The sequence below is a fragment of the Trichomycterus rosablanca genome, chromosome 3 (assembly GCF_030014385.1).
Source record: "Trichomycterus rosablanca isolate fTriRos1 chromosome 3, fTriRos1.hap1, whole genome shotgun sequence".
NCBI lineage: Eukaryota > Metazoa > Chordata > Actinopteri > Siluriformes > Trichomycteridae > Trichomycterus > Trichomycterus rosablanca.
In genome coordinates, this window is record NC_085990.1 from 43969633 (window position 1) to 43993837 (window position 24205).

Genomic DNA, 24205 nt, shown 5'->3' on the forward strand with positions numbered 1-24205 from the left:
TGCAATTACGACCTCTGCTGGCTGATTGATGGTGCCTGCACAGAGATGAGAAAAGAGTGTTCTCAGGGTGTGTCTCTCCATACACAACGCTGAGCTGCACTGCACTCGTCAAAGTGTAGGTGATAAGATGCATACGGCATGCTTCCCACGTGTCGGAGGGGGCATGGGTTAGTTTAGTTCTCCTCAAACAGAGCAGGGATCGGCATTGGTGGAGAGGAAGCATGACGCAGTCGGGCAATTGGACACGCTAAAAGGGAGAAAAAGGGGAGAAAATACATAAATAAAATATATATTTTTTTAAATGGTTATTTAATAAAGTTATAAATAATTGTTCAAACCAATCAAGCAAATATAAAAAATATTTAGCAACTGGGGAAAAAACTCAAAGATGTCGTTATAGCAGGTACCAGCACAGCCCTAACATATTTATTTTGTTTAGAGTGCATTTTTTCTACTGACGTGCATGATTAATCATCATTAAGCATATTATGTCCATTAAGCAGCTAAACATCTTGCATAACGCTGAGCACATCACATTAAACTACTTTGGCTTTGTTTATTGCATAGTACACTAGTGATCAAAGGATTACATGCAGGCAAACACTGCACCAGTTCTTGACATGTGTTAACATTTTGGATGTCTTAAAGTGTCCAGAAGTTCGATTTTAGCTCCAGTACGTTTATGCCTGTGTGTGAAAATGGATTGTTTATTCCCCTCCAGCTTGTCAAACTTTTCCTCTTACTGTACAAACCAGGAACTGCGTAATGGTTTTCAGAGAATTAAAGAGAGATTAAGACCAGATTCAGATTAAAAACAGGCAGCTTCACTGAACTCTGCTCATCATACTTTGTTTGCTTTATCAAACAGGCTGTTCTGTTATACAATTGAACTGTTTTTTATTTCACAAATAAAGAACAATATTAGTGTACTACTTCAACATAGTTTTACAGTTGCATACAATTTGGGACACAGGATACCCCCCTCCCCCCACCCCCAAAAGAAAATGAGCATTTATTACCATTTATAACTTTTTGCTACCATAAACATCTAAGCTAACAATGTTTGCTGTATTTGTTGTGTGGTCTCTAATTGTAAATGGTGACAAATACACTGATCAGCCATAACATTAAAACCACCTCCTTGTTTCTACACTCACTGTCCCTTTTATCAGCTCCACTTACCATATAGAAGCACTTTGTAGTTCTACAATTACTGACTGTAGTCCATCTGTTTCTCTACATAATTTTTTAGCCTGCTTTTACCCTCTTCTTCAATGCTCAGGACCACCACAGAGTAGGTATTATTTAGGTGGTGGATCATTCTCAGCACTGCAGTGACACTGACATGGTGGTGCTGTGGTAGTGTGTGTTGTGCTGGTATGAGTGGATCAGACACAGCAGCACTGCTGGAGTTTTTTTTAAATATCGTGTCCACTCACTGTCCACTCTATTAGACACTCCTTCTTAGTTGGTCCACCTTGTAGATGTGAAGTCAGAGACGATCGCTCATCTATTGCTGCTGTTTGAGTTGGTCATCTTCTAGACCTTCATCAGCAGTCACAGGACACTGCCCATGGGGTGCTGTTGTCTGGATATTTTTGGTCAGGTTGACTATTCTCAGTCCAGCAGTGACAGTGAGGTGTTTAAAAACTCCATCAGCATTGCTGTATCTGATCCACTCATGCTAGCACAACACACACTAACACACCACCACCATATCGGTGTCACTGCAGTGCCAAATAACACCTACTCTGTGGTGGTCCTGTGGGGGACCTTCCTGACCATTGAAGAACAGCATGAAAGGGGGCTAACAAAGCATGCAGAGAAACAGATGAACTGCAAAGTGCTTCTATATGGTAAGTGGAGCTGATAAAATGGACAGTGAGTGTAGAAACAAGGAGGTGGTTTTAATGTTCTGGCTGATCAGTGTACATGATAGTGTTACTATGTATTTTTTTTTTTTTTTTTTTGTAAATTTTCCTCTCAATCTAGTCATATCCACTTACCGGATTGCATTGCGCTTCCCCTCTACTGATGTTGACCTCCACTCCTGACTAACACACACCCCCCGAAACGTGTGCAGTATTGACCGCATCTTTTCACTTGCACAAGGCGAGTTCATATGTGGATCAGCTTTGTGCACTGAGAGCCACACCCTGATCCCATTATCCCTCGTCTCTGTGCAGGCACCATCAATCAGCCAGCAGACGTCACAGTTGCATCAGTTATGAGGAATCTAGCGCTCTCTGGCAACGAGTCAATCATTGATTATGTAGGCACCCAGCATGTCGGTAGCAGAGCTGAGATTCGAACCAATGAGTTCGAGATGTTTTACTGCTGCGTCACCTGAGCACCCTACTATGTTTATTTTTAATACACTTGGAGACCCCTGCAGGCTCAGACCCTATTAGAAGATGATAAGCACTTTGAGTGATTGCCATAGAACACAACTCCAAAGTTTGTAAGACTGCAGTAAATGAGGCCAGCATCAGGAGATTGATACGAGGGTTTTTCAAAAAGTTTCCAGACTTTTTTAATTAAGAATTTCAAAAACAAACTATATCACTTTTCTACATAGTCACCCTATGATGCATTTTTCCCAGCATCGGACCAACTTTTTAATGCAATCAGCAAAAAATGTTTTTGGCTGAGTGCGTAGATGGACCACTGATGCACCGCTGCTTTCACATCATTCTCACATGAAAATCTTCTTCTTTTTAAAGCTTTTGCAAATCAGATGGCGCTAAATCCGGACTATAAGCTCTCTGAGTCTCTCAGACACGATCAATTACTACTCCTCTCACCCTCACCGTTTCCAATGAAACTATAAAGTGCTAAAAAAAAAAAAGCTTTTTGAAGATCCCTCGTAATTTGGACAGTGTCAGTTTTGGGCAGATCATCTAGTAAATGGGGCAGCACGGTGGCTAAGTGGGTAGCACTGTCACCTCACAGCAAAAAGGTCCTGGGTTCGATCCCCAGGTGGGGCGGTCCAGGTTCTTACTGTGTGGGGTTTGCATGTTCTCCCTGTGTCTGTATGGGTTTCCTCCAGGAGCTCCAGTTTCTTCCCACAGTCCAAAGACATGCAGGTGAGGTAAACTGGAGACACTAAATTGTCCATGACTGTGTTCAATATAACTTTGTGTGAACTGATGAACCTTGTGTAATGAGTAACTACCGCTCCTGTCATGAATGTAACCAAAGTGTAAAACATGACGTTAAAATCCTAATAAACAAACGAAAATAAACATCTAGCAAATGAATTTCAGGAAAGGTATCAGAAGAATTCAAAAGAATTGATCCAATTATGAATTACGCATATAAACAAATCGGTATTAAAATACAAACAACCCTTCAGTTTTTCAGAGAAATGTTTTACAGCTATATAATTGCATGACAACATACAATTTCCCTTTTATTAAAAAGATACAAATATGTAAATACGTACCACAAGTACAGCTGTCAAATTTTGCTCTGATTTTAATTCAGTTCAACATAAGATGCTTAAGTGTTTCTCTGACACATAAGTGACTCAGCCACAACTGTGTTACTTTAAATGCAGCATAATATCAATCATTTATTCATTTAATTTTTTTTTTAGGTGTGGCAGTACATCACTCTAATGAGACGCATTTTCCTAATTGATTGTCCTGGTGTAGTCTATCCCTCCGAAGACAGTGAGACCGACATTGTGTTGAAAGGAGTGGTAAGATCTTTGTCTCTTTCTTTTTTGCCTTTTTTCTCCTAATCTAGTCATGTCCAGTCCCACCCTCTCCCAACCCCCTGGAATCTTGCAGTCATCACGACCCCCACACAGAGGCTGAGACTATCACTTAAAAATCTAACATGTGCGCGGTCACCAGACGCATCTTTTCACCTGGCAGTGGTGGAGTATCACAGAGAGCTGCATCATGTATGGTGGGACACTCTGTGCTCTTCATGTGATCATCCATACCAGTCCGTGGGTCATTTATTACCAGGCTGCACAGAAAGAATAAATAATTAGAGATTGCTACATCAGCAATGAAAACACTGCTTCCATTTCCAACACACAGGTGTTTATCATCTCATATCATCCCCCAGGTGAAAGCAGCATCTCGTCACAGCGAAAAAAGCTAATTTGTGAGCAGTATAGTTATTCTATTTTAAATCCTCCTGCCCCCACCAGTCCTTGAAATTTTATCTTATATGAAACCGGTCCGTGGTGCAAAAAAGGTTGGGGAGCGCTGCTCTAACAGGCACAGTGGTGTATGTGTGGGTGCCCAGGCTGGTTGACAGAACCACTTGGGATTTAAGCCAAGGTCTTAGTAGTGGTGGGCTGGCGTGTTAGAGCACTGTGCCACTGAAGCGCCCTCAAACGTTTTTGTGTGCTCTTTTGCATGGTTTAACTGATCACATTATCCTATGTCTGTCTTGCCTAAATTTCAGGTCCAGGTGGAGAAGATCCGTAATCCAGAGGATCACATTGGAGCTGTCCTAGAAAGAGCCAAAGCTGAATACGTTCAGAAAACATATAATGTCCCTTCCTGGAGCTCTGCCGAGGACTTCCTGGAAAAGCTGGCCTTTCGCACTGGAAAACTACTCAAGGTGTGGCCTCTAACTGTGGTTGAGTGCACAGCATGCTGAATTTCCAACTTAGAATTCGTTCCCGCTGTTCGTTTCAGTAAACAAGTTCTGAAATACCCATGCATGCCATCGTAAGAGGTAGAGCTTAAACCAGAGCTGGAATTCATTTTAAAAAATGAAAACCGGCTTTTACCTATCGAAATGTTTTCCTTGCACAACACTAACTTCAAACAAAAGGGAAAATGATTTTGTGGTTTTAGCAGCTCCCGCTGCTTTTTGGCTGGTTCAGTTTTTGTAATAGGCATATTGGAAAGAATAATTTTTAATGCACCGCAATGATGCTAATTAAGCTTTGCTCTTTGGTTTAATAAGTACTTTATTAAATTTACTACTGTTTGTATTTCTGACTGACATTTTTTGTCTTACGTTTGCATTAACTGAATTTGAACTGAACTGAAATATTCTCATGCTTATAGGATTAAGTACACTATTCTGTTAGGACGTGGTATGAGTAAAGTAAAGTATGTGTCAGATGTTTTCAATGTTAGTCTGTCTGTACTAATATTAAACTGTTGTGCCTGCATATTCAACTTTATGTGAATTGGCTGTTTTTATTTTAGAATGGTTCTTATTTTATAAATTAATTGTGGCTAATGTTTTGTAAATCATTTATATTCTAAATGCTTCATTTCACATGCAGGGAGGAGAACCTGACCTGCCCACTGTCTCCAAAATGGTGCTAAATGACTGGCAGAGGGGACGCATCCCCTTTTTCATTAAGCCACCAGGAGCTGAGCCCAGTAATGAGGTACGATGAGTAATGGATGTTAATGTTGATTATATTGGGCTAATTTGTATTAATACTGGAGATGTATATCAATGACAAATGAGTAATTGTTTAATTAATTCTGTCAGAAGGTCATTGAAGTACATTTCTAACAGCTAATGTGTGATCTGAACTACAGATCTCGAACACATGAAGTACACATGAAGTTCAGACCGCTGATGTGTAACTCGTCTGCACCCATGCCGAGTGCTCATGCACCAGTTGTGTACTTACTCTTTCTGATAAAGAAGGCTTACTCATTTGTATTATTTAAATTATGAACGATGGAACTATTGTGCATTAAAATCACAAATGGAAGTTTAGCATCAGTATGTAGTTAGGGTGTGTTCGAAAACCTAGTGAGCTGCCTTGCTGTCTTACTGCCTACATAAGCAGCCACCTCAGTAGAGAGGATTCTAATAAGTCATTGACTTATAAGGCAAGTTATTCGAACGCGCTAACATCAGTTTTCGCTAACTAAGCTAACACAGTTAACCTCATGCCATTCAAACCAAAGGGATGGGGTGGCACAACGCGCTAGCATGTCAACCAACATCTCCCTCCGCGTACCGAAAACAGTTAAATTCTCTGACAAGCCCGAATTTGCAAATAAATACACTTGTGCAAGTTTATACAAATAAAACATCAATAATTTATTTACGTTTTAAAATAACTCCTTTCGTTGCTCCGTACCGTCCGCCCTGTTTTTTATTTTTTTTTGTGAGAAAAGTTGTGCTGCATTAATTGCTGGGATTGCCTTCGCCGCTAAGGCAGAGTGGGATGCTCACTCCTTCCTGAGTCAAAATACCGTTTAAATTTAAGATACCTTACTAGTGAGCATATTAAGGCATCTAGGATTTCGAACAGCCTACTTCTCAGGAGCGCGCACAGGATGACGTAAAATGCTGTCTATGTAGAGAGCGCACTAGGTTTTCGAACACACCCTTAGACTGCATGTTGCATATGTGGATCTGTGTGTAACTTTTTCCTAGTAGAACCAGAAATGATGTGGATATTTTGCATTATGTACCTGTATAAAGGTAAGAGGCTGATCATCTTATATTAATTATACTAATGGTGTCAGGAAGAGCTTTAATATAATGACTGTATTTAAAAAAACAACAACATTTTTGGTTAGCCCTTGTAATGGAAATTTTAAACAATCAGCAGCAAATAGTTCTTTACAATTGCTGAACTAGTTCTGCTCGAGTTTATTTTACTGGTGTACATTGTGTAAACACGGCGTTGATAGATAGATAGACAGACAGACAGACAGACAGACAGACAGACTGCTCTACATTGCTGCTTTATTCAATACATTGTTTTTTACATATAATTAGGGAACTTGTGGATGTTTATATTTTGATGAGACTGTGCTTGACATTTATTGGTTTAAAGAAATTGTCAGCATTTGCATCTCTAATTAATACAGCCCATAATGGTTAGAAATCCATTGCTTAAAATTTAAAGTGAGCTTTCAGCATCAGTAAGGCAATTAAGAGCCTTTGATCTGAAATATCACATGATTTGAAATAATGGCCGAACAGTCAAGCCCTTACATAATCTTGGTCTGTGGTGCTAACCTCTTTGTAAAATGCTACATGCACCCCCTCAAACATGTATGCATTTACCAGCCACTTGTTTTCACCAGCCAGAGGCAAAGTTTCACAGAGAGCAGATTCATGCACTGCTGTCTGTGAATCATCCATCTCCTGTGCAAGCGCCTCAACCAGCCAGGTGAGGCCGCAGTTGCAGCAACAATGAGGAACCCCTCCGACCTCCCTTTATCAGGAACAGCTAGTTGTGCCTGTCAAACACTCAACCACACAACCACACGGTGGCTAAGTGGGTAGCACTCTCGTCTCACAGCAAGAAGGTCTTGGCTTTGATCCCCAGGTGGGGCGGTCTGGGTCCTTTCTGTGTGGAGTTTGCATGTTATCCCAGTGTCTGCGTGGGTTTACTCCGGGATCTCCGGTTTCCTCCCACAGTGAGGTGAATTGGAGACACTAAATTGTCCAGGACTGTGTTCGATATATCCTTGTGAATTGATGAATCTTGTGTAATGAGTTCCTGTCATGAGTGTAACCAAAAGTGTAAAACATGACGTTAAAATCCTAATAAACAAACAAACACTCAACCAGGTTGGTGGCACAGCTGAGATTCAAACGCAAAAGCTTAAATTTTCCATGCCGGTGAAGTAGAGAACATGCTGTTTGATAACTTGAAGTGTTTACTTGACACTATACCAGTACCAAAACATATGGGTTGAATGTAACAAGTGACAAAATGGATCTTACAAAAGTGCACCAGTCTCAAATTGCCTGAAGTTTATCCCATTGTTTTATTTCTGTCAGGTTAAATCACAGCTTCCAGTGGAGGAGAGTGTGGTGGAGACAGATTGTGAGGACAGACCCGAACAACAGTACACGGAAACAATGGAGCACGCTGAGGAGGAGCAGCCAGTGGAGCAAAGAGAGAAGCACGAACAAGTTCAGAAAATCCTGGCCAACATAAGACAGAACTTTGGCAGAATTAATGTGGCTCCTGAGTTCAGCGAGGAAGATCTTGTGCCTGTTGAGTTGCCGGATATCAATGATTCCTATGAATCAGAGGAGGAGAAGGAGGAGGAGGATGAAGAGGAGAGTGAGGATGAGGATGTGGAAGAAACTGGAACTCAAAAAGAGGAAAGTGAGGTGGAGGAGGAAGAGGAAGAAGAAAAATTATCTCCAGATGGCCATTCAGACAGACCTGGGGCCAAGCGTGCACGTGAGGTGAACAAAGAGTTGGATGAGAAGATATCCAAATTAAAGCATTTCTTGGACCGTGCCAAATCCAAACGCTTCTCCAGCATACGGTGTGTTTACCCCCTGCTTTTTCACTCTCTCCATGTCTGCTTGCCTTTGATTTTGACCTTTTTTGTCTGAGGTTGTAAAGCTATTTACCCTTTTTCCACCTCACTACTTTGTCAGTTGGCTCTGTACTTGACAGAAGCCCTGGTCTCGTTTACTCATTTATCACACATTTTATATTATTTGGCAACATTAAAATGGAAAGAAAACAACAATGCCATGATGCCAGAGTCTAAATGTCATGATTGCTTCTTTAGGTCTTTCATAAGAAGCTGCGTAGCCTGTGAGTAATTATAGCTGTCTGCATTTGTTTTCAACAGAATTCCGAAAGGCCTTTCAGAGAAGATTTTTGTTTCGGATGAAACAAAAACAGATCAAAAGAGCACGAAGAGATCACAGCAGCAAGGTGAGAGGGGGGGAAAAACATAAATAAGCACCTGTGGAATTCATGGCAGGGCTGCCATTCAGAAACCTGTTGTATCAAAGACCAATGCACGCATGCACAACTTTGTAAGGAGCTCCAAAAATTAAATATGATTTAATATATTAAGTCAACTTTTACTGCATTTTCTACATCTGCAGGTAAATGTGGAAAATGTGATCATGGTCAAATCACAGCCAACATTCTTACTGAGCCAGGTGCACCCTATGGTGCAGTCTTTTCTAATGACATTCCTATATTAATGCATAATATTGCTTTCAGACATACTGTAGTGGGCAAGTCGTAGCCTAGTGGTTAAGGTACTGGATTAGTAATCAGAAGGTTGCTGGTTCAAGCCCCACCAATGCCAGGTTGCTGCTGTTGGGCCCTTGAGCAAGGCCCTTAACCCTCAATTGCTTGGACTGTATACTGTAACTAATGTCGCTTTGGATAAAGGTGTCTGCTAAATACTGAAAATGTAAATGTAGTGATAATAGATTTAGTCAAGGACCTTTCATGGTCTTCCCAATAATGAGATTTAAACATCATTAAAACTTACACCAACTAGGCATAACATTATGACCACTGACAGGTGAAGTAAATAACGCTGATTATCTCTTCATCACTGCACCTGTTAGTGGGTGGGATATCTTTGAAACTCAACACCCTATGTTGAGATATTTGTACCCTTAAACTCAACGTGTTCAGTTTTTTTTTTTTTTTTTTATGTATTTATTAGGGATGCATCAATGCCATTTTTTTCCCAACCGAGTACAAGTACATGTATTTTTGTACTTGCCGATACTGATACCAATACCTATTTAGAATGATGGAGTTAATGAGTTGGAGGTTAATAAATATTTTTGCAATGTTGGTGTTTTGTTGTTATGTTTTGTAGAGAACGATCAGGTCAGAAATACTGCAATACGTGTGTGTGTGTGCCGGTGTATTCTGATATAAACTATATTATCCCCCTGTCCCACCTGTTTACACTCCTCTCCTGCGTTTCCCCTCACACCGTATCCTGCGTTCTCATTGGCTGTTCGACATGTCACTCATTCCCAGTCGCAAATCTCAGATCAGATATCTGACGTGCTAGAAAACTCGATCCGGTCGCCGAGCGCTCGGCGAGCCGGTCGGATCGAGTTGTTGGATAGTTCACACTTGGCGATCGAGAGCCGAGTTTTGATCGCCGAGCGAACGCCGAGTTGCTCCCGAGCCGGCAAATCTAGCGCCGACCAGTCGCCGAGCGAAAATCAGGGCAAAAATCGTGTAGTGTGAACTAGGCATAACGCAACAACGTGCACTAGGCACACGGTATCGGATGTTTAGTATCGGAGCCTCGTTTGTGAGTACGAGTACAAGTTAATGAGTGCGGTATCGGGCCGATACCAGTATCGGTACTCATCGGTACACGTCATCAAAGTGTGCATATGAGACGAATCTGCATTTGTGTGGAATAACTGTCAGATTCACTCTGAAAGCTCCACATGTATTTATGTTTATCTGGATTTTTTTCACTGTTTCACTTTTAAACTTGTGTTACAGCTCGAGGTTCTGAGAAATTGTAACAATTAGCTTTTTATTTAAGTGTTTTTATATTATATTTGTGTTATTTTTGGTGCATAAGTGTAAAAAACAACCCCATTATTTTACATTAGCCTAAAATATATGCAGTTCCATGGGACCATGGAACGCTTTAACAGGTTCCATACATCCTTATGGGGAAACTCAACGCCTTTTAAACTGAACGCCACTCCCAGAACCAATTGATGTTTAGTTTCAAGGTACCACTGTATATAAATTTTTACATTTTTTTACTTTGCAAATCTGACCTGTAGAGCAGTGTGGCTGTAGGTTTTTATACCGACAGGTGCAGTCTACACCTGATTTACCTGGTAAAATTTAAGTTGGTATAAAAACATGTAGCCGTTCCAGATATTTGCGTATAAGATCAAGCATATTAATTTTCTCTTTTGAGCAACTAATAGAATAACGGATAACTTTGTACCTATGAGTTGGAGCAAGTCTTTGCCTGTTTCTGTTTGAAAGATCAAAACGCATCAGTATAATCGGTTCATGAAATAAGCCAGAAGATAGAACCACACCACTACAAAACCTTTTGTGAGGGTGAACAGAAACAGGCAGATGATAAGGAGAAGCTCTGGTGGATTGGTGGTTCAAAGAGGTGAACGGTCCCACTTATCATTCTCTCTTTGTACTTCAGCTGTGACGCACGTCGGCAGAAAGAGAAAAGCTATGGAAGATGAGAGGCCAACAAGGCCAACCAAGCTTACATCCAAAGAGGTACGTGCTGTTCTCCTAAGCACCCCCACTGTCACAAACACACACACACACAGACAGCAGATCAGTACATGCTCTTAATAATGTTCTAAAGGTGAAGAGAATGTTTCTGCTCCCCCTCACCTCACATCATGATCACATGCATTAATCTCCCTCTTGTACTTTTTCCTTCCATAGAAAAGAAGAATAGAACGTGCTCAGAAGACAAAGAAGGTCGGCGTGCGTTACTATGACACGCACAATGTTAAGAACAAAAATAAGAACAAGAACGCGCCCACTGAAGGCAATAAGGGCAAAAGAGCCAAGCGATAATACACACACCTGTTTTTCTATGGACTCTAGTTTCTATAGTTAAGGACATGTGGATGAGAGAAGTGCATGAAGTGCGTTTACTGTGAAGATCAGACGTAACTGTTATTACAACAGTATTTTTAAATGCACTTTATTTGTTGCACTGTCTATCCACATGAAATAATCATTTACATCATCTCAGTATGTTTCAATACTGCATGCTTAAACACACTTGTAGGTTTTAAATGTATGTTTTAGCAGTACTGAAACTCCTGACTGGAAATCATGAATAAACAAACTGTGTACAACCGCATCAAATGTCATCAAATAAATTTTATTTGTGTTTCATTTAAAGCATGAAGCTTTTATTTCTTTGGAGTAATGATTCCTTCCAGTTGGGCCTAAAAAGAGAGAAAAAATTATAAAAATTTAGAAGACAGTACAAAGCTCGCAGCCATTGGTTCTGATAATGGTTAAAGCTTTTTAGGCTATACCTTAAGTTGCTGGTTTGTGCGTTTGAGAAACTGGATCTCCTCTGTGTGCTTTTTCTCTTCAACCTGTCGCCGTTCAGTTTCTCGTCTCTCAATGGCTTCACATTTAGCCTTCTGCTCATTCAGCTGCCTTTCATGCTCTTTCTTCTCATCCTCCAAGTCTAAAATCTGCCAGACAAGCGTTTATACAGAACACTAACCATTTATAAAGAAATGAATTCTAATTACAAAGTATAGACACTTGTGCTAACATTCAAAAAATAAAATATATTTCTGCCCTGTTAGATCCCAAATTCAAGTAAAATTTTTGAAAAAAAAAAATTGTAAGGCCCCCTTAAAGTGCCCTTGGATTGAAGTCATTTGGATTAGTTTTGTGGCTCTGTTTTTTTTTTTTTTTTTTTTTTTTTTTTTTTTTTTTTTCCTTTTCTTTTGCATTTTTCCCCCAATTTTCCTCCCAATCTAGTCGTATCCAATCACCCGATTGCATTATGCTGATTGAGGAGAGCCATGACCATCACACGCCCCTTCCGACATGTGTGCAGTAGCCGACTGCATCTTTTCAGCTTTGTGTACGGAGACACACACCCTGATCCACATTATCCCCAGACTCTGTGCAGTCGAAGTTTCCTCCGACACCCTGCCCTTGAACAACAGCTAATCATTCTAACCAACAAGTTTGAAATGTCAGCTCTGGTGTGCTAGCGTGTTTTTACCACCAGTTTAAAGCTCAGTTTACAGCATCGGATTCAAACATCTCTGCAAAACTAGGTTGCTAGATAGTAAATGTGCTAGCAATTTAGACTGAAATGACAGTAGTAGAAGAAGAATTGATAGAAATGATAAACTATTGTAAATCATTGTAGAAAAAAAGTACTGCAATGAGAAATGTTATGTAAAAATACTTACTAGAGCAATGTTTTTCTTCTTATAAAAGCCAAACAGCACTTTTTTAAATTAAAATTTGTAGCTGGTAGGTTTAGTTTGACACTACACATTTTGTTCAGTTTTATTGCAGAGAACATGTTCCAAAAATGTTCTGCATTGCAGTGGATCAGTATTAACATTTCTTCACTTTGGGGTGGGACTGATACATACTCTGAATGCTATAAAACATATTTTGTAATATTAATAAAAACTTAATTAGAATAGTTTGCTATATATCCTATATCCTATATAGAGGGACATATTTAAAAGCATCATGCTTACCTTCTTCTCCATGTCAGACTTTCCTTGCTCTGCCTGCAGGGCTTTCCTCATACCAAAGGCCACACTGCTCTCATACAGGGTTTGATAGGCTGCAATGGTCATGCGAATTTCATCTCGCACTCGTAAAAGCAGCAGGCCTCTCTCAGCACAGTTGATGGTAACCTGTCTGATGAGCTCATCTGAGTGAGGAATGTAAACAGCCAAAATTAAATAGAAGCAGACGTTTTATGCTGATGTGGTACTGAGATCTGATACTGTGTCCAGTCTAAGGTAATGCAGACTTCAGGTGGATTTATGTCATGCAGGCTATTCTTACAATATACCACTGCCTGACTAAACATAAAACCTACACTCAATGCTTGTAAACAACTAAAATATCAATACAGAAAAGGTCATTTAATCATAAACTTGAATATTTTACATTTGCTTCTTTTTTTATTATTTATTGAAAGAGAATTTAGAATATAGAATTTTAATGTCATGTTTTACACTGATCACATTTATGACAAGATGGGTAGTTACAGGTTACACATGATTCATCAGTTCAACATCAGTCACGGGCAATTTTGTATCTCCAACTTGTGGAAATCCACACAGACACGGGGAGAACTGCAGTTCCACACAGAAAGGACCCAGACCTTCCCACTGTAAGGTGGTGCTAGCCACCCTGAATATGGGGTCATAAACATTTAAAAGTCTATTTTAATATAGTGTACAGGGTTAATTAGAAAAAAAAAATCATATTGGAAAAGTGCAACTTAAACCAATCTGCTTTACTGTTCTAGTAGGAATTTATTGGGTGGGGCAACGTTCTTTTTATGTGGGTCAGTTTAGTTTTGAAAATACATTAAATAAAATGCTAAACATTCTGGTTACTGACTGGCTTTATTATTGCAAATTATTACATTACAATTATTTGTTACTTGTTATTATGGCATTACTGTCAATGCATTGTTAATTATTAATAACACCTGTGGGTAGCACTGTCGCCTCACAGCAAGAAGGTCCTGGGTTCGATCTCCAGGTGAGTTTGCATGTTCTCCCCGTGTCTGTGTGGGTTTCCTCTGGGAGCTCCGGTTTCCTCCCACAGTCCAAAAACATGCAAGTGAGGTGAATTGGAGATACAAAATTGTCCATGACTGTGTTTAATGTTAAACTTGTGAACTGATGAATCTTGTGTAATGAGTAACTACTGTTTCTGTCATGAATGTAACCAAAGTGTAAAACATGATGTTAAAATCCTAATAAATAAACAAATAACACCTGTAATCCACCAACAATTCAGATTATCTTAAACCTAGTGCACTCTACAAGGTTTTTAGCCAGATTTTCCAGCTTCTGAGGTGTAAGTACTTGAACTGTGACCATACTTACATATGCCCATCATAAGCACATCAACATATTTACAGCATGATTTAATATTATAATAGCATAGTTCAGTCATGTAGTGTGCATTTTCAAAGAATAGTTGTAAGCCTAGCAATTACATACGGCCAATAAAAGAGTGAGAAAGAGTAGACATATCAGAAGCATGTTTCTTTTTTGAGAGAATGATCTGATTATGGAGCGTACACTCCCTTATTTTTAAATCTCACGCAACCGAATCTTAGTGTGCACTGTACACAAATTCTTGTTTGACCGTTGTTAGATTTACAGGTTTAATTTAGTATTGTGTGTCTGTTATTACCTACCAAAGCACTGTGTGTAGAGGTCTCTGCGTACTGGGCAGATACCCGTTTCTCTAGCCTGTCTCTGCTGTAGTTTAAGATCCAGCTGTTCCTGCAGATGAACCACGTCCATGCGAGTGCACGGTGTGCTGGACACCTGCTGCACCCAGAGCTGGCTGTTCTCCATCCATTCTCTGCAACAGGTTTACACATTAGCAGTCTAAAAGCATCACATTTGTGGACAACTATGAAGGAAGTAGAGAGTCATACCTTGGGGGCAAAATGGCATTTAGAATCTCCTCTGTTTGTTCCTTGATCAGATCAGCTGAAGGGGATTTGGGTTTGGGTGGAGGTGGAACTGGACCAGAGATGACAGGCTGTTTTGGACTCACTTTCAAAGGTCGAGCCTGGAGTGAGAATTGCAAACTGGAAAATTTGCTGACTAACGTCACACATTAATGTAAAAACTTGAATAAAACAACAACAGCAGCTGTGTGGATTCTAAGTAAAATCATTGGCGAGTGTTCCTTTAATCCCCATTAACCGATTTATCCTGGTCATCTGGAGTCTTGTACCACCAGGAAACATGCAATGTAGGAATAAAATGGACAGGGTGCCAATCAATTGCACAGCTTTGAGCCCCCAACCGACACAGCTAATCATTTCAATGTACAGTAGTTGCCAGGCCATCTGACTGCATGGGCTAGTGGTGGGTTAGTGTAATAGCGCCACCCAAGCATCCCTTTCAGTTTAACATATCGGTAAAACAAAGTGATACTGTGGTGCAGCAGGTAATGTGTGGGAACGTGTGTTAGAGCCTTGCCTCAGGTCATGGACTGTAATGAGTTTGGTATATTCTTCCCATGTTAGTAGCTGAGTCAGTCCAAAGGGAACCCACGCAGTCATAGGGAGAATCAAGGGGCAGCTCGTTCCTTAGGGCGATCGGGCGACGCACCACCAAAGGGTGAAAGGAAAGAAATTTTTCTATTACAGCTCTGACTGTTCTGACTGTCTGTCTTGCCTCCGAATATCATAGTCCAATCAGCGTCGAGTTGTGTTCCGTACAGTACCGCCCCTTTTGGTTGAAAATCGCCCCAGATTGCTCTCATAGACTCTCATGTTAAGGCTCTTTTTTCCGAACTGTAGGCACTGCAATACAATCTCTATGGGTTCCGGGAGGGCTCGCACTTACGTGCTTGCGTCACACGTAACCTGCTGTAGCGATCTCGTCACCATGACTACCATCACCTCAGTTTGGAGCAACTCCATCGTGTCATTTAAGGGAAATGCCATTCAGTCGTCATAGTAATCAGGATAAATTAGCAACTAAAGAATTAGGGCCACCCAGACCAAATTTAAACATCAAGCAAGTATCTACAAAGGGGGAAAATCATATAAGTTACAAGTAAATTACAAGTAAGTAATGTCATTTTTAAATTGTGAATTGTGATTGCACTTATTGTATCTCCCCAATTGTTTAATTGTACTTCTTTATTCATTGCACATCAGCCCTGATGCCAATCTTTATTCTGGATCTGCTGCACCTAAAATAAAATGCTATCTGATGAAGACTGAATTAAATTGTTAGTGTGAAGGCTTTACTTCATTTTATGATTAATGGTGAAGCTGGTCTCTCTCCATGTTCAAAGTTATTTGTGAGGGCAAACTGACAGATGATTTAAGATGTTAATTATTTAAGCTTTAATTTACCCATTGAACGGGTCACCTTGGCCCCCCCCCCTGAGAGATTTGGCAGGAGCCGCCACTGGGGAGAATATGCCAAATATCAGGCAATGACGGTGACCAGAGGCGAGGATTAAATCTACTCCACTGGAGCAATGTTATTTTGTGAAATCCACAATAAGAACTGCGCCACTGTGGCACCCTATAACCGGGATTAAAGGGTTTAATATTTGATCGTGTTAATTAATTAACTGTACTGTTCTGTTGGGTCAGTAAAACAAATCAATACAACTGCAAAAACAAAATGTGTCTCTGCCTCGCTGTTGTACAAAAAGGAAGAAATAGTCTCACTTAAACTGATACAAAACTGGATAACACAAAGCATCAGTATGGAACACTGTGATTTACCAAACACCTGGGTGGCTCAGTGGGTAGCACTGCCTCACAGCAAGAAGGTCCAGGGTTCGATCCCCAGGTGCGGTGGTCCGGGTCCTGTCTGTGTGGAGTTTGCATGTTCTCCCCGTGTATTCCTGGGTTTCCTCCGGGAGTTCCGGTTTCCTCCCACAGTCCAAAAACATGACAGTGAGGTGAACTGGAGATACTAAATTGTTTGACATTAAACTTGTGGACTGATTAATCTTGTGTAATGAGTAACTACCGTTTCTGTCATGAATGTAACCAAAGTGTAAAACATGATGTTAAAATCCTAATAAATAAAATAAATAAACGGAACACCTGACCTCACTGTGTTTAAAGTTAGCTAGGTAGCTAGCGATATTTACCTTTGGTGATTTCTTGTCTGTGTTCTTGCTCACCAGCACAGGGTTATCATACTTCAATAAAGACTCAGCAGGGGGGATCATGTTGATCGTTAAAATGACTGTTCAGAACTTAAAAGTGAATAAAGCTCATAAGACACGAGTGAGTTTGCATTCCATTTACTAAACTGATCATTCGACTAGCAAAGATACCGGGTTTGATTGTTTACAGTTACTATGGCAACCGAACACACACTTAGCTGGTAGATGTAAACAAAACGCCTGAGCCTGTATCATAAGGTCATACTGTTCTGTGTGTGTTTGCACACTGTGGTGCTAATTTACTCATTTGTTATTTTTAATAACGACGATATTACGATATTATTTAAAATCCAATAGTAAACTGATGGGGTTATTACAATGTTACATGTTATCAAGGCTTAATTTTCTGATAAGATACATAACGCTATAAAATATCCTAACTATTGATTTTCTAGACAGTATATACTGATAAGGGGTTATAAAAAAATTTATAGGAAAACATATTCAGTCAATATGTATATAATTTACTTGTTTTATTAACACCGAGGGGACAGTGGTAGCCTACTAGGTAGAGGCTACAAATTGAAAGGTTGAGGGTTCGAATCCCAGCTCTGCCATTCAGCCACTGTTGGGTCCTTAACTATATAGGCTCCAGGGTTGCCAGACAACGGCTGACCCTATGCTTTGACCCCAGCTTCCAAACAAAAAAAAAAGTTTAGGAAAACATACAGTATTCAGTCTTATTAACACAGAGGGGACAGTGGTAGCCTAGTACTGTGTATATATATATATATATATATATATATATATATATATATATATATATATATATATATATATATATATATATATATACAGTGTATCACAAAAGTGAGTACACCCCTCACATTCCTGCAGATATTTAAGTATATCTTTTCATGGGACAACACTGACAAAATGACACTTTGACACAATGAAAAGTAGTCTGTGTGCAGCTTATATAACAGTGTAAATTTATTCTTCCCTCAAAATAACTCAATATACAGCCATTAATGTCTAAACCACCGGCAACAAAAGTGAGTACACCCCTAAGAGACTACACCCCTAAATGTCCAAATTGAGCACTGTTTGTCATTTTCCCTCCAAAATGTCATGTGATTTGTTAGTGTTACTAGGTCTCAGGTGTGCATAGGGAGCAGGTGTGTTCAATTTAGTAGTACAGCTCTCACACTCTCTCATACTGGTCACTGAAAGTTCCAACATGGCACCTCATGGCAAAGAACTCTCTGAGGATCTTAAAAGACGAATTGTTGGGCTACATGAAGATGGCCAAGGCTACAAGAAGATTGCCAACACCCTGAAACTGAGCTGCAGCACAGTGGCCAAGATCATCCAGCGTTTTAAAAGAGCAGGGTCCACTCAGAACAGACCTCGCGTTGGTCGTCCAAAGAAGCTGAGTGCACGTGCTCAGCGTCACATCCAACTGCTGTCTTTGAAAGATAGGCGCAGGAGTGCTGTCAGCATTGCTGCAGAGATTGAAAAGGTGGGGGGTCAGCCTGTCAGTGCTCGGACCATACGCCGCACACTACATCAAATTGGTCTGCATGGCTGTCATCCCAGAAGGAAGCCTCTTCTGAAGTCTCTACACAAGAAAGCCCGCAAACAGTTTGCTGAAGACATGTCAACAAAGGACATGGATTACTGGAACCATGTCCTATGGTCTGATGAGACCAAGATTAATTTGTTTGGTTCAGATGGTCTCAAGCATGTGTGGCGGCAATCAGGTGAGGAGTACAAAGATAAGTGTGTCATGCCTACAGTCAAGCATGGTGGTGGGAATGCCATGGTCTGGGGCTGCATGAGTGCAGCAGGTGTTGGGGAGTTACAATTCATTGAGGGACACATGAACTCCAATATGTACTGTGAAATACTGAAGCAGAGCATGATCCCCTCCCTCCGGAAACTGGGTCGCAGGGCAGTGTTCCAGCATGATAATGACCCCAAACACACCTCTAAGACGACCACTGCTTTATTGAAGAGGCTGAGGGTAAAGGTGATGGACTGGCCAAGCATGTCTCCAGACCTAAACCCAATAGAACATCTTTGGGGCATCCTCAAGCGGAAGGTGGAGGAGCGCAAAGTCTCGAATATCCGCCAGCTCCGTGATGTCGTCATGGAGGAGTGGAAAAGCATTCCAGTGGCAACCTGTGAAGCTCTGGTAAACTCCATGCCCAGGAGAGTTAAGGCAGTTTTGGGAAATAATGGTGGCCACACAAAATATTGACACTTCAGGAACTTTCACTAAGGGGTGTACTCACTTTTGTTGCCGGTGGTTTAGACATTAATGGCTGTATATTGAGTTATTTTGAGGGAAGAATAAATTTACACTGTTATATAAGCTGCACACAGACTACTTTTCATTGTGTCAAAGTGTCATTTTGTCAGTGTTGTCCCATGAAAAGATATACTTAAATATCTGCAGAAATGTGAGGGGTGTACTCACTTTTGTGATACACTGTATATATATGTATATATATGTATATATACTGTATATATAGATAGATAGATAGATAGATAGATAGATAGATAGATAGATAGATAGATAGATAGATAGATAGATAGATAGATAGATAGATAGATAGATAGATAGATAGATAGAGGATTATAGATAGATACTTTATTAATCCAGAAGGAAAGTAAGGCCTCAGTAGCAAGTTACATAAATCAAAACTCAAAAGTAATAGTACACACTACAGAGATTTACATTGTACAAACAAGTATCTGTATAACCACAACAACACTCAGACAACACACAACACTAAACAGGACCTGAGGATGCAGATGGAAATGTTATTTCAGTTAACACTACAAGGCTGGTATATATTATAAGTTACAACAGCTGTAAAATATAAATTATAAAGTAAAGTAAATTCTAAAATGAATTATAAAGTGAATAAAGTAAATGTAAAGTGAATTGTCAAGTGGAATTATAAAGTGAGCCACAGTGCAGAAATAGGAAAATGTAAGAACATATAAGAAAATATGCCGATTAATGTAATATACAAAAAGTGCAGATGTTGCTGTCTGTGCAAGTGCACACGAGAGTGCCCACAAATGTACACACACACGTGCTCACCCACATACATAGATTAATTGTACATGTACATGTGCCACAATTCTGTTACATTCAGTCCTCAGTTACATGTGTATATGTACAGTGTATCACAAAAGTGAGTACACCCCTCACATTTCTGCAAATATTTCATTATATCTTTTCATGGGACAATACTATAGACATGAAACTTGGATATAACTTAGAGTAGTCAGTGTACAGCTTGTATAGCAGTGTAGATTTACTGTCTTCTCAAAATAACTCAACACACAGCCATTAATGTCTAAATGGCTGGCAACATAAGTGAGTACACCCCACAGTGAACATGTCCAAATTGTGCCCAAATGTGTCGTTGTCCCTCCCTGGTGTCATGTGTCAAGGTCCCAGGTGTAAATGGGGAGCAGGGCTGTTAAATTTGGTGTTTTGGGTACAATTCTCTCATACTGGCCACTGGATATTCAACATGGCACCTCATGGCAAAGAACTCTCTGAGGATGTGAGAAATAGAATTGTTGCTCTCCACAAAAATGGCCTGGGCTATAAGAAGATTGCTAACACCCTGAAACTGAGCTACAGCATGGTGGCCAAGGTCATACAGCGGTTTTCCAGGACAGGTTCCACTCGGAACAGGCTTCGCCAGGGTCGACCAAAGAAGTTGAGTCCACGTGTTCGGCGTCATATCCAGAGGTTGGCTTTAAAAAATAGACACATGAGTGCTGCCAGCATTGCTGCAGAGGTTGAAGACGTGGGAGGTCAGCCTGTCAGTGCTCAGACCATACGCCGCACACTGCATCAACTCGGTCTGCATGGTCGTCATCCCAGAAGGAAGCTGACGCACAAGAAAGCCCGCAAACAGTTTGCTGAAGACAAGCAGTCCAAGAACATGGATTACTGGAATGCCCTGTGGTCTGACGAGACCAAGATAAACTTGTTTGGCTCAGATGGTGTCCAGCATGTGTGGCGGTGCCCTGGTGAGAAGTACCAAGACAACTGTATCTTGCCTACAGTCAAGCATGGTGGTGGTAGCATCATGGTCTTGGGCTGCATGAGTGTTGCTGGCACTGGGGAGCTGCAGTTCATTGAGGGAAACATGAATTCCAACATGTACTGTGACATTCTGAAACAGAGCATGATCCCCTCCCTTCGAAAACTGGGCCTCAAGGCAGTTTTCCAACAGGATAACGACCCCAAACACAACCTCCAAGATGACAACTGCCTTGCTGAGGAAGCTGAAGGTAAAGGTGATGGACTAAACCCAATTGAGCACCTGTGGCGCATCCTCAAGTGGAAGGTGGAGGAGTTCAAGGTGTCTAACATCCACCAGCTCCGTGATGTCATCATGGAGGAGTGGAAGAGGATTCCAGTAGCAACCTGTGCAGCTCTGGTGAATTCCATGCCCAGGAGGGTTAAAGCAGTGCTGGATAATAATGGTGGTCACACAAAATATTGACACTTTGGGCACAATTTGGACATGTTCACTGTGGGGTATACTCACTTATGTTGCCAGCCATTTAGACATTAATGGCTGTGTGTTGAGTTATTTTCAGAAGACAGTAAATCTACACTGCTATACAAGTTGTACACTGACTACTCTAAGTTATATCCAAGTTCCATGTCTATAGTGTTTTCCCATGAAAAGATATAATAAAATATTTGCAGAAATGTGAGGGGTGTACTCACTTTTGTGATACACTGTATATAGTAGGTAGAGGTAGACCAATTGAAAGGTTAAGAGTTAAAATCCTAGCTCTGCCATGACAGCCACTGTTGGGCCCTCGAGCAAGGCCCTTAACCCTCTCTGCTCCAGGGGCGCCAGACAACAACTGACCCTGTGCTCTGACCCCAACTTCCAGACAAGATGGGATACGTGAAAAAAGAAATTAGTTGTACTGTACATGTGTATTTGTATATATGACAAATAAAGGCATTCTATCTGTCTTGTGGATATTTGTTTACATTTACGGCATTTAGCAGACGCTTTTATCCAAAGCAACTTACAGTGCTGTGATAGCATATTGTCTAAGCAATTAAGGGTTAACCTGGCAGTGGTGGGCCTTAACCCAGTGACCTTTTGATTACTAGTCCAGTACCTCAACCATTAGGCTACAACTGCCCCATGTATGTTTACCAAATGTTATCAAATTAAACCTTAGAGTATACTGTACACACTAATATTTATCATTATTTATCATATTAATATTTTTCATTGGATAATATTTTACTTAATGTAGACAAACCAGCTTATTACTATTTTAAATTTGGGCAGAAAAGCTGTACTAGGTATGGTGGTAGTAAGGATAACTTTTAAGTTCTGCAAGGCAATGGGCCCACAGGACTGGAGCTGGGAAATCCTGCCCTACATTATTTTTTTGTAGTAGTTTTAGACAGTTATACTTGTGTTTAGACTTTGTTTATTGTGTGTGTGTGTGTGTTATAAAAAGAAAACAGTACAAACTGTTTATACAATTTCATCAAAAAGTCATTATAATATTATAATAACCCTTTAATGGTCTCACCAAGAAAATAATGTTAAAAAAATAATTATTTTTAATTTCTTTTGACTATACCAACAACAAACAATTAATATTTTTTTAGTAGTGCACGCAGATTTTTTTTTAATGAGCCTCTACCAAACAGTTGAGATGATCACAAAATAATGCAACTGTCATGGATGATTTTTCAGCTGCTAGCTTCAAGTTGACATAAAGGTTAGAAAGCCTGATTTCTTAAAACCACAGTGTCATCTACCAATATTTTTGAGTCAACCAAAATATTGTCAAAGGGAGTAGATATGGCCCAAACAAAATAATTTTAATACAGCTTATTTTTACCCAAGTATTTAGACTCAAAGTAAGCTCAGCCAAATGATTGAGTAGACTGTTAATTAATAAGGTGAGTTGTAAGACAAGTGTGTGGAGTTTGCATGTTCTCCCCGTGTCTGTGTGGGTTTTCTTCCGGGAGCTCCGGGTTCCTCCCACAGGCCAAAGACATGCAAGTGAGGTGAATTGGAGATACATTAAACTTGTGAACTGATAAATCTTCTGTAACGAGTAACTACCCTTTCTGTCATGAAAGTGTAAAACATGACGTTAAAATCCTAATAAATAAATATCTCTCAAAAATATGCAGTAGTAAAATTGCTGCTCTAAATGCCTCTAGACCAGTGACGGCTGCTGGTCTTTCAAAGAGGGGAAGCTCATTGTCGGCATACATCATAAAATTTGTCAATTTATTTATACATAAATTCTGCCCTTCGTTTCTTTTCAAGAAAATGGCCTGTGATCCTATCGAAGAAATGGGTTGCAGTTTGTCTTTCGACTTCACTCGCAAAATCCGCGATGGGACTGAAGCTCCCATTGATTAAGTGACGGTGTAGATCTCAAAATAGCTGTCAATCAAAACGGGATTCAGCCTTTCGACTGATCCTCCAATCATCTTGCAGAAGCTCCGCGTCCAGACAAAATCGTGGCATTTAACCAATGACCGGCGAGTTTCGAAGCAATGAAAAAAAACATTCCATGCAGTCCCGTTGAAGTGAATAGACGCTCAGCTTCTACGGGCAAATGCATTGACGCCACGGGAATGTATGAGAAGTTCAAGTCAGTCGATTTGTGATAAGTTGCTGATTCTGAACGAACTCGTCTTCGAGATGAACGTGTTCTAACGCATTTGTAGTCAATGAAATGTTAACACAATTGTACATATTTGACCATTTAATTTTTGACATTTTAGGGGAAGCTGAGCTTCCCTTGCAGTGTTAGAGAAATCGCCACTGCTCTAGACATACGTGAGTAAAGTTGTTCCCCTGCTATAGACTGGCGACCTGTCCAGCATGTGTCTGTCACCGCGACCCCAACCAGCGGTTGACAAAAATGAATGAATATATGTATAATACATATGTATGTATTCTCTCAGGAGAGAAGGCTTGTGTAAATCAGGAAAGGTGAGAGCTGTGCTGCCTGGAGTTTTATCTCGTGTAACAGTGCTGAACACCAGCAGGTGGCGATGAAGGT

General features: G+C 40.3%; 2 protein-coding genes across 2 annotated transcripts in view; one reads left to right on the plus strand and one right to left on the minus strand.

The window, feature by feature from the left end:
- Positions 1–11608, plus strand: part of gnl2 (G protein nucleolar 2) — a 28603-nt gene extending 16995 nt beyond the window's left edge. Inside the window, exons 10-16 of the mRNA XM_062991338.1 lie at positions 3599–3703; positions 4426–4584; positions 5264–5371; positions 7744–8243; positions 8559–8644; positions 10887–10966; positions 11141–11608. Coding sequence (XP_062847408.1) covers positions 3599–3703; positions 4426–4584; positions 5264–5371; positions 7744–8243; positions 8559–8644; positions 10887–10966; positions 11141–11275 — 1173 coding nt within the window. The 3' untranslated portion in view covers positions 11276–11608. The remainder of the gene's footprint in view (positions 1–3598; positions 3704–4425; positions 4585–5263; positions 5372–7743; positions 8244–8558; positions 8645–10886; positions 10967–11140) is intronic.
- On the minus strand, positions 11568–17258 carry dnali1 (dynein, axonemal, light intermediate chain 1). The gene is made up of 6 exons (XM_062991339.1): positions 17084–17258; positions 14889–15025; positions 14643–14812; positions 12952–13130; positions 11749–11913; positions 11568–11655 (listed from the first exon to the last, which is right to left on the minus strand). The coding sequence occupies exons 1-6, from the start codon at positions 17162–17164 to the stop codon at positions 11620–11622; spliced, it is 768 nt and encodes a 255-aa protein (XP_062847409.1). The 5' UTR covers positions 17165–17258; the 3' UTR covers positions 11568–11619.
- Positions 17259–24205: the final 6947 nt, after the last annotated feature.